The following is an 11,296-nucleotide window of genomic DNA, read 5'->3' on the forward strand; positions in this document are numbered from 1 at the left end:
GTTCTAGAGAAAGAAAATATATAGATGTCTTCATCACTGTTGATTCTACCATTGTCTCCATGGAGACGAACGGATCTGATCAGCCGTTTTTGAAAGTCTGCACTAAACGAGCGAGAGTTCATTTATTTGTTCATTGATCAACATTAGCTTCCACAGAGGTGGTTGCTAATCTTCCTGGGGCTCATAAAAAAAACACACAAATCAAGATTCTAGTACATGTAAGAACAAAAAAAACTAAGTGTTTTAGTCAGCAAGATAAAACACTAGTTTATTATAAGTATGTATGTGTACATACCTACAGTATATATAAGAAACTTTTTGTTTCCGTACTGTAATGCAAAGTTCATGGACAGGTAGGAATATTTTTTTAAGACTTACAAATTGGCACTTTTTTCTCATGGAAAAAAATGGTCCGATTTATGTTATTGTTTATTTAAAAAATAATATTAAATCTGCTGGAGACATTATTTATTATTTATGGATATAGTTGGAAAAGTTTTGTGCATTACATTGTAGGATGTAGAATTATTGTCCTCAGCAGCTTTAAGTTGAAAAGGTCATACTCAAAATAAGTGTGTAAGTCAAATAAAAGCATTATTTAACTGCATTTTTTCACCTTTACAAATTATTGTATCGGGGCCTCGTGCAGCCCTTGGACCAATTGTGTGAAAAAATGAATATTAATACATAAAATAACAATAAATTATACAAAACTAAAAATGGCCCCAAAACCAGACAAATCAACAACAAACATACAAAATGAGAAATAATATACTCACCAAAAAAAACGACACACAAATGACTCAAAAATTAAAGCTAGGGTCGGTGATTTTCTCGAGATACACTTTTTAAGTTTTTGGTTGAAATTGTCATTATGTCCTGTTAAGATCTTATGTTCTCTAAAAAGGAACGAAGGAAATCAATCATCTGTAGCAGCTGTAAAACTATAATAACTTTGACCAATGGGAAAGAAAAAAAGGGGGGGGGGGGGCGAAGAAGCTATATTCAAAATCATATTAGCTTTTGAAAATTACCTACCGTACCTTTAAATCAAATCATTTAGATCATTGTTTTAAGTAGACATAAATAAAATAATCACATGTTTGTGGCCCCTGACGTGATAAAAGTCGCCCATATCTTGCTTATCGTATCGTATCGTGAACTCTGTATCGTGACTGTCCCACCCTACCGGTATGTGGACTTTGTACATCACGTGAGTTGTAGTGTAGTCCGCTAGGTGGTGCTGGAGCTGACCGTTTCTCATCCAGCCGGTCGGTGTATCGGTGTGTGTTTTACTGCTCGGTGAATGTGCGGTACGGTGTGGCTAACAGCTAGCTAGTGGCTAACCCTCCTCCTCCTCCAGCTGACCGGGACCGAGCCGTGAATGAACCCGCTCCTCCATGCCTCCCCCGTGGTTGCGATGGCAGCGACAGAGACGGTGTGTGTAGCATGTAGCATGTAGCTAAAGGCTACTCTCTGTTGCTGTAGTTTCATGCCCAGCCTGCGCTGCTGTCGCCGGTAGGTAGCTCTGTGTGTGTCCGGGCCACACAGCCGTAGCTAGCCGCCTCTCTCACCGCTACAGGAGGATGCTGAGGCTGTTCGGGGCGCTGGTTGTCATCGGGCTGGCTCTGGCGTGCTTCGCCTCCTGGGTGCTGGACAGCTATGACACGGCTTGGCACCCCAAACGGAGCGTCCAGTACCCGCCTGTCGGTGACGGACCCGCGGGGAGCTCTCTGCCGTTTCCAGGGGGCGAGTTGAACAACATTTTCTGGTTCATACAGGTTAGCTTTAGCTTAAAGATGTTAGCATTAGTTGTTCCTGAAATGTGTTTATCTGACCTAGAATGACACCGTCAAAGTCCAACCTGTGACTGTACAGCTTTATCTCTAACACGTTTATATGTTTGATCCACTGCAGAGGTGGAAAGCAGGGATTCTCAACCTTGGGGTCAGGACCCCATTTTTGGTCGTGAGACACTGGGAGGAGGGTCACCAGATGCCTTTGAGAAACTAAGAGTGTTTTTGGCAACACTTGAAGTTTTATACATAAAGGCTGTCATTAGCATTAATAAGGTGTGATTAAAGATTAAATTTGGGCTTTTGCCTTTAATTGGCCATGTAATGTTATTACATACATGGAATTTGTCCTCTGCATTTAACCCATCCCTGAGGAGCAGTGGGCAAACATTTTGCGGCACCGGGGGAGCAGTTCAGGGTTAAAGGACTTTGCTCAACATCCCACAGTGACGGCCTAGGTGAGGCTTGAACCGGCAACCCTCCGATTACAAGCCCAGCGTCCTGTTACCATATTTTTAAAAAATAATTTAAGACATTTTTGCTTTTTTTTTTTTTTTCTACCTTTTTCTGCAACTATACCAAACTTGTCATATTTTTGCTCCTTTTAATGTATTTTTGCTACATCACATTTTAATGACTTTTCTACACATTTTTTCCACTTTCCAGACATGTTCAGCACTTATAAACCATTTCTACCACTGCCACATATGTTGACCCATTATTGTCACTTTTAACCTCTTTTCACAATATTTCATGATTATTTTGGCCAATTTAACCACATTCACAGTTTATAATGCCCATTATTTGCCAGTTTAAACTAATTGTTCCAATATTGACACTTAACCACTTTTCCTGTCTGTTTTTGGCCACTCTAATGTGCAACTTTTAATCAATTTCTGGTTAAATTTCAGGTACGGTAGGGGTCCCCTGTCCCTGGCACCTTTATTTTGGGGGTCGTGGGCTGAAAAGGTTGAGAACCACTGGTGTAAAGATTACTGATATATTCTACTCAAGTGGAAGTAATGTTACTTGATTGAAATTGTACTCAAGTACAAGTAAAAAGTCGCTTAATTAAATAATTCTCAAAGTTATTACGGTAGTTACTTTCACCCCCTCATGTTTATTTTTGGTAATAAATGTTGTTGCCATGGTTCCCTTGCATACTGTAAACATCTCATGTAGAAACTTCAAAAGACAGCAATCAAATCATTTATTTTCCCAAAAATATTTAAAAAAATAAAATAACACCAAAAAATGCAATTCAAAATAAAATAAAAAAAAATGTCAGGCTCTAAGTTTATCAAATTTGAAGAAGTAAAACTGAAAATAACCGGTGTTTAATGCTGTATAGGCGCTGTGCACTACGTTAATCTGATTGGTCGGCTGTGATGGGATGTATTTGATTGTTGTCTGGTCATTTCTTTTTTTGTAGTTTCACAATCTGTTGATCATTTTAAAACAAAAATAATAATTGACTCAGTAATGGTTGGATGTAGAAATGTAATGAATTACTTTACTTCTTTTAACACATACTTGAGTAGAAGTAAAATGAGTGATTTAGAAATATACTTATATAAGTATAAGTACCCATAAAACATAGTCATAACAGTAATGTGAGAACTTGTAATCCACTACTTTCACCTTTGTGTGTGAGGCTTAAAAAGAGTCAATCAGATCCCACACCCAGTGTTTCTCCTTTGTTCTCGTGTGTTTACTTGAAGGTGTCTGACATTCACATTAGTCGCTTTCACGACCCAAGACGGATTCCTGATTTTGAGAAGTTCTGCACTGAAACCATCGAGGTGATTAAACCAACTCTTGTGCTCGCAACAGGTACGCTTTCATCCCTGACTAGTGTTTGTGTTTCCACATCAACAAAGAAGAGTTCAAACATTCTTCCCACGCCACAGGAGACCTGACCGATGCTAAGACGGAGAGTAAAGTGGGCTCCCTGCAGCACGAGGTGGAGTGGCAGGCGTACCATGGCATCCTGAAGAGATCCCGTGTGATGGAACGCACCAGGTGGATTGACATACGAGGAAATCACGGTAACGATTAAGACCTTTTCCTCAAGTATTCATGGTGACATTCTTTATTTTTACTTCATTTAGCAGCTTTTTCAGCAAAATGTACAAACGTGTGCTGCTTGTGGTTTTTCTAAAAGTCCAGGAAAAGTTAAAGATTATGATATAAACCTCTTTTGTTTACAGGAAGAGGATATAAACAGTTCTGTAACCACAGGGGGCAACAGTTCATACTCTGCAGTTTGGTAGTAGACAATGAAGCAGAGAAGAAGAGCTCTCCTAAGGGACTTTTTCTTTCCTTTAAACAGTGTGCTGACTCGCTCTGGTGGCTAAAGTTAGTGAGTAATCACGGACTGTTGAAGGACTCTTACCCAAAAGGACTTCTATTCTTAGGGTTTGTGAGTCTTCAACAGTCTGTGATTACTCGCTAACTTCAGCCACCAGAGCATGTTAGCGCACTGTTTTTATTCTCTTTCCATAAACAAGAGGTTTACATCAATATCTTTAACTTTTCCTGGTGATTTAGAGCAACTAAAAACAGCAGAAGTTGTTATTTTGACTGAAAAATCTACTAAATGATCTAAAAATCTACTAAATAATCTATAAATCAGGCTGAATGTTTCACTCCAATATTAAACAGTAGGATGTTTACAGGCAGTGGGGCCGTGTGACATCATCAATCATGTGATTTTAAAATGGAGGAACACAGGCTCTAAAACTGTAAAATAGTCCTATTTTTAAAAGTTAATAAAACAAATCTGGTGTAAAACAATGTGTTTTATTAGGCATAGATCTACTAATAAATGCATTTCAGAGGTTTTATGACACATTTCTAAAAACAGTGTTTACCACACAGCTGCTCTGTTATTAGATATGAAACATGATTCCATTTCTCTGTATGGGATTTATTGTATTCCATGAGTGTCTGTCTAACTCATACTTTGATTCTCTGACAGACGCCTTCAACATTATGTCGTTGGACAGCATCAACAACTATTACAGGTGGGTGTGTGAATGCAAACACCTGATTTCTAGTCTCAGCATCTTTTCTGTGACGTTGATCAGCAGCAGCTCAGCCTTTGTTTGTTGACTTTAATCTATGGAGCTAAAATAGACACGCCCACCGTCTCATCCTATGGTTTTAAGTGAAGTTGCTGCTTTGGCTAATGTTGACTTCTGTTTGTCTGAAACTCATTAATCGTCTTAAATGACTCTGAACAAGCTCAGCTGGCTCCATATCCAACAATTAAACCATTTTTTTGTCTCACTCACATCTTTGTCTGAACTCTTTCCAGGAAGTATTCGGCCAATCAGAAAGTGGGATCCTTCCATTATGTTCACCACACTCCCTTTGGGAACTATTCCTTCGTCTGTGTGGATGCTACCCTGACTCCAGGACCAAAGCGACCCTACAATTTCTTTGGTATACTCAACCAGGTAATTATAATAAAAATGTGACCAGTTTGTAGGAATGTAGTGAACACAGAAAAGGGATTTATTTCAGTGACATATTTGGGTATTTTCACCCCATGATCATTCATAAATCAGTTATGCATGAATATTTTGATTGAAATAATTATAGAAATACCTGTAAATCTTATACAGGTCGTAGGGGTGGGCAATATGGAAAAAAAAACATTTCACAATTTTTTATTTGTAAAATCAGGATTTTATCATGATTTTTTTTAATTCACATCATTTAAACCATAACCCTAACCATATTGTGCAGTTGTTTGTTGATTTGCATTTTGCATCAGCAATTTTAACCCAGAAATGTCTTTCTTGTCAGACTTGAAGTAAAAAATATCAAGATTCAAATCGTAATATCGCCATTTTGGTCCATATTGCCCCGCCCTACTTGTGACGTGTCTCCATGTCTAACAGACTCAGATGAACCTGCTGGACACGTTCAGAGCTGAGAGTCTGAAAAGTAACCAGTCTGTGTGGTTTGGACATTACACCACCTCCACTGTGGTCTCACCATTCCCAGGAGTTCGACACATTATGAGGTCATCAAATATCACTTTTTATACCTGATTTTACAACAATGAGAATGTATGATTTAAATCAGTAATCATTGCTCAGATGGTGTTTATTATTTTTACTTCAGTTGTTGTGTGTGTGTGTGTCGTTTGTTGATGATAGAGCATTTTTAAACTCGTTCTCTGTTTAGATCGGCCGTGGCCTACCTGTGTGGTCACCTGCACACGCTGGGCGGCCTGATGCCCGTCCTCCACAGTCGACACCCCCAGGGAACGCTGGAGCTGGAGCTGGGCGACTGGATGGACAATCGCAGGTGTGCAGATACCACAGCACACTCCTCTTTTGTTCATGTTTTGTTCACGTAGCGCTTCGCTGGCGTCTCTGTGCAGGTACAGGGTTCTGGCCTTCGACCACGACCTGCTGAGTTTTGTTGACTTGAAGTTTGAGCAATGGCCCGCTGTTCTCATCACCAACCCCAAAGACGCCCAGTACGTCCACCCGGGGGTGGAGCCACTCGGGCGGATACGACGATCCACACACATAAGGTGAACGTTCAATCCTATGGTCATCAGTGTTTGGAAAAACAGCGTTGGATTACCTCGTTACTGAAAGAAACACGTCGTTACTTAACTATTGATCTAATTACTTTTTACGCCGTTACAACATCGTTAACGTTACTGAACGTTACATGTATTGATTAAATACAGTGTTATCTGAAAACACCCCTGGATTCATACATAAATCTGTTTTTAACTAAAATAAATGTAGTTGGACAGAATATTTATGTGTCACATTATTGATCTGGAGACAAAAAAACATCTGGAATTGTCTAGAGATAAAAATACAGTTGATCTTTAAGGAAAAATGTTTATTTCTTACCTGTGTCTGAAGGATCTTGGCCTTCTCTGAAGCACCAATCACTGCAGTGCATGTGAGCGTGGATGGAGAAGCTGTGGGTAGATGTCAGTCTGCTGGAGGACCTCTGTACGTCCTAGCATGGAAACCTTCTCTTTACGTCCACGGGCTGCACACGCTCACAGTTAAAGTGGAGGTTAGTCAATATTCACATTCATATAGTTTTGTCTGTTGAGGACTTTCTCATTGAGACGTGATGATGCCGAACACGTGTGAAATGTGTGTCAGGACTCCTCTGGCAGGTCGTCGGTACGAGAGCAACACTTCACTCTAGAAGAAGGTGTGACTCCCAGCTTTGGCTTCGTGCAGTCCTTCATCCTCCTCACAGATCATTACGTCCTGGGACGGGTGGCCTTCATGCTGGTGATGCTCCTCAATCTGGGGGTTCTGGTGGCCTTCAGGTTCATGCAGCTTCCCTCCAGCAGAAGCAGAGGTACGCAGCACACACGTTGGTACAAAGAGAATTCATATTTAATAAAAGTGTCTCTTATGATCAACAGGATTGTTCCCTAATGTGTTAATGTCACTACATCTGGTCAGTAAAGTGGACATCTTCTACTATTCCCTTCTGTTCTTCAACCTGTGTACGGCCATTGGTGAGTTTCTGCTAAAGCATCAACAATAAACACAATCTAAAGTTATCAGATTAATGCCTGACACTTACTTTAAAGTGCGTTAGTTCATCTTAAAGTGAAGTACACCATGAAGACACGCCCAGTCACTGCAGCCCCGCCCCCACAGCGCTGCACAGTTCCACATGGAGCTGTCAATCAATACTCACTGAAGCCTGTGATGGGAGGAAAATCTAGTCCCTCCTCCTATCTTTTATAGGCGGGGCCAACAGTGACAGTTAGTGATGTCACTGATCTAATTAACCCATAGAGGGCAGTCACGCTGACATTATACAACTAAAAACACTACATTTAAATACTTAGATTAAAACAGTGGTTCTCAACTGGTGCTACAAGACCCAAAAGTGGGTCGTGGACCTGTACTGAGTGGGTCGTGGACAGCTGGTCAAAATAAATGCTTTGTCTCTCATTTTGTTATTGTAAATGATAAATAAACTTTACATTATCAGCTCATTCACTCACAGCTAACATGCTAACAACCTATTATATATATATATATATATATATAAAAGACAACCCCCTCTACCATCTGAGCCATGGTCACCCCACTTGTCTTTTATTTTGAAAGAAACATTTCTTTTGACGTGCATGTAGGAAGTTATATATATTTAAATATCATATGTTCTTAACAGCTGTTTAAATCTAAAAGTGGGTCACGATTTAATGACTGTGGCAAAATGTGGGTCCCAGGATGAGACCATATGTTGAGAACCCCTGCAGTAAAATGTGAAGAGTGAGACTAGGATGAATAAAGTACATGACTTTATACATTATCACATATGGTTTTAGGAAATGACTTTATTCAAAAAGCTGTGATGGTGTGAAATAGTTGGTTCCTGGTACCTCTCCTGTCTCCCAGGTCCGTGGTTCATAGGAGAACTTATCGACGGTCACAGCGGTGCCTGTTTTGCGTTTGGAGTCTTCATTGACGGACACTTCCTTGAAGGCAGTCTCACTTACGTGGTGGGATTCGTTCAAGTAAGAAAAAGACGTTTTTTTTCTCTTCACAACGGACGTTGTTTATATTATAATTCCAGCAACTTCTTTTTGAATATTTATTTTTGATTCAAAAAGAACTTGTTGGAATTGTCAAGGACACATCAAAGTGATCAGCAGGTGCCTCTGAAGAAGACTGGCAGTTGGCAGTCATAACATGTCAGGAGATCAAAGTACATTTCATAATAAAAGTTGTTAATAAAAAAGTCCAGAATATTAAATATAAATGTGGGTGTGTCTCCTCCTCCTAGCTGCTCTTCTTCAACATGCCGCTCACCTTCTACCTCTGCTGGAGCCTCCATCACCGTTGCCGTGGCAACACCTTCCGCTCACACTTCCTGCGGCCGGGCTGCCGGTGGCGGACTCTGGCGGTCCACGTGTTGATGCTGCTGCTGCTCGCCTGGCAGGCGCACTCCTGCTACTTCCTGTTGGAGACCTACGGGCCCATGGCGCTCTTTCTGTCCCCCGTGCGCTCGTGGGCGCTGGGGCTCAGCCTCCTATTGGTGCACCGTGCATGGACTGGCCCCGCCCCCCTGCTCCGTGAAAACAGCAAGAGCGTCTCTTCTTCTTGACAGTAATAAATGCACTGAACTAGGACCAGGGTTGGGCTCAATTACATGTTTTCAATTACAATTACAGTAACCAGATTTTTTTCCAATTACAATTACTATTAAAATTACAGTCAGATTCTCAATTACTAAAGTTAAATTCCATTTCACATTTACTTCTGACCCATGTCTTAAATCAGCTGTAAAATACAAAAAAACATGGACATCATTCAATTTGTTTTTCAATTACAATTATGTCTTCTTTACATTTTCAATTACTATTGCATCAACACATCAATGTGTAAAACTAACCTGTGTCACAACGGTCTAAAGTTCAAATTTAACAATTACTAATTATATAATGATTATCTTTTAAAGATAAAATGATGTTCATATGAAATGAAACATATTTTAATAATTATTAACTATTATAAGAACTGTAACAAGGTTCTCAAGTTTTACATTTAATTACATTTTTTATAGAATTACCAATCACAATTAAAGTCAATTATCTGAACTGGATTATAATTACATAGATTTTTAATTGTAATTGACGTCAACCCTGACGAGCACCATCTTTTCTTATTCTTCACTGTATCTAAAACCACTTCACACAATGTCCTCGTTTATTTAATATGCATGTGATGGTGAGCACATCTGGCCACGCCCACACCAATGTGCACAGAACAGGAACACGTTGGATACGATGAGGATGAAATGACACAGATGTACCACAGCTGTATTCAATCTGCTGACTCATTGCACTTGAGATTTAGCACTTTTTTGTTTTTAGGAAGTGTTGCCTTAGTTATTATTTATGACCACTGCCAAAGGAATGTGTGCCACCGTTTATTTATTCTCCTTTATGAGAAAAACAACTCTTTATTTGCTTAATGAAGGCCAAACGGTTCCAATCCAACCTGGGCCATAACTGTGGGATGTTGACCCCTAAACCCCAATATCTACTGGATGCAGATCAATTACATCAACAGAACCCAAATGTTTCCATTTTAGTCAAAGACTGTTTGAAAAATCCCACTGACGTAACACACACTGACTCTATACTATAGACTATAGTCTATACTATAGACTATAGTCTATACTATAGACTATAGTCTATACTATAGACTGTCTACTATAGACTACAGACTATACTATAATCTATACTATAGACTATAGTCTATACTATATACTGTCTACTATAGACTATAGTCTATACTATATACTATATACTGTCTACTATATACTACAGACTATACTATAATCTATACTATAGACTATAGTATATAGTATAAACTATAGTATATAATGTCTACTATATACTATAGTATGATTAGGATGATCAGCGTTCCCACTGAAGTTTACTTCCAAGTTTCCCAAGATGCATCTGGAACCTCCAGAGTTAAAAACCTTGTTCACACTGAGGATAAATATCTCTGTAGATTCTCCACCTTTATTTTGAAAGTTCTGAAATCATTTGAAGTTAGAAAATGACCAAGTAGAATATTAACATGTTTAAAACTCAAGGTCCGGGGGCCAAATCCTGCCCTTTAGAGCAGTGTTTCTCAAATGGGGGTACGTGATACACTACAGGGGGTTCTAGAGAGAGTGAGTGGAAAATTAACAAATATAGTGTTTCTGAAAAATTAAAATAGATTTTTTCAAATTTTGTTATTATTCATTTTTTATTATTAAAACAACACAATCTTAAACAACTGTATTAATCAATTAGTGAAATATCAATTTTCCCAAAATCTGGTAAATTTTCCCCAAAATATTCTATGAAATTTCACCAAATTTCAAAAATCAGGGAAATGTAAGTGAAAGAGACTGATTTACTAACATATATATATATACACATATATCATTTTTAGTTGGAAGTACAAACCAGGGCACATTAATGTTTCTCCCACAGCTCAAACTAACCTGCGTTTGGCCCTGAGCTAACATTAGTTTAAGACCCCTGATCTAGTAGAACATTTGATCCATAAATGACATCATGTTTGTTATGGTTATACATCCATCATGTGTAACTGCTTGTGTTGTCGCTTTACATAAAAGTGTTGGTTAAATGAATGAAAATGTAATTAATTACACACAGTAAGTGTTTAATGAAGCTAAATAATAATAAATCAGTTGAATTAACATCTGAAGAATAAATCAGTCCCTTTTGTTGCTTCTGATCCATATTTAAATAGTGAAAGTAATAAATAACTTGTGTTCATATCAAATACTCTGACATTTTAAAAACACAACGCAGACGTTTGTTTCTCAGGAAAACGAGTCACTTGAATATTAACAGGTTGTAATATTTATATTAATGATGTTTTTATGAAGCTCAGTGACGTATCAAAAGAAACGGTTATAAATGAATGTTTTAGCTGTGGTGAAATGACATGATC

At 38.7% G+C, this 11,296-nt stretch overlaps 1 protein-coding gene across 3 annotated transcripts; it reads left to right on the forward strand.

The window, feature by feature from the left end:
* The first annotated feature begins 1,221 nt into the window (after nucleotides 1-1,221).
* tmem62 (transmembrane protein 62) lies at nucleotides 1,222-10,056 on the forward strand. 3 transcript variants are annotated; one of them, XM_028438713.1, is made up of 14 exons: nucleotides 1,222-1,518; nucleotides 1,583-1,781; nucleotides 3,518-3,629; nucleotides 3,707-3,844; nucleotides 4,777-4,822; nucleotides 5,116-5,257; nucleotides 5,705-5,829; nucleotides 5,994-6,116; nucleotides 6,193-6,348; nucleotides 6,695-6,854; nucleotides 6,947-7,151; nucleotides 7,219-7,314; nucleotides 8,210-8,328; nucleotides 8,598-10,056. In XM_028438713.1, exons 1-14 carry the CDS (start codon nucleotides 1,493-1,495, stop codon nucleotides 8,916-8,918), a joined length of 1,968 nt encoding a protein of 655 aa, XP_028294514.1. In that variant the 5' UTR covers nucleotides 1,222-1,492; the 3' UTR covers nucleotides 8,919-10,056. The 3 variants fall into 3 exon arrangements, with proteins under 3 accessions (XP_028294514.1, XP_028294513.1, XP_028294515.1); XM_028438712.1 differs by having other exon boundaries at nucleotides 1,222-1,438; XM_028438714.1 differs by having other exon boundaries at nucleotides 1,269-1,283.
* Nucleotides 10,057-11,296: the final 1,240 nt, after the last annotated feature.

The sequence above is a fragment of the Gouania willdenowi genome, chromosome 22 (assembly GCF_900634775.1).
Source record: "Gouania willdenowi chromosome 22, fGouWil2.1, whole genome shotgun sequence".
Taxonomy (NCBI): Eukaryota; Metazoa; Chordata; class Actinopteri; order Blenniiformes; family Gobiesocidae; genus Gouania; species Gouania willdenowi.

Coding starts and splice junctions, on each gene's coding strand:
- tmem62 (XM_028438712.1), top strand. CDS start 1,401: ATGCCTCCCCCGTGGTTGCGATGGCAGCGACAGAGACG. Junction 5,258..5,704: donor TCTTTGGTATACTCAACCAG/GTAATTATAATA, acceptor CATGTCTAACAG/ACTCAGATGAACCTGCTGGA. Junction 6,349..6,694: donor CGACGATCCACACACATAAG/GTGAACGTTCAA, acceptor CTGTGTCTGAAG/GATCTTGGCCTTCTCTGAAG.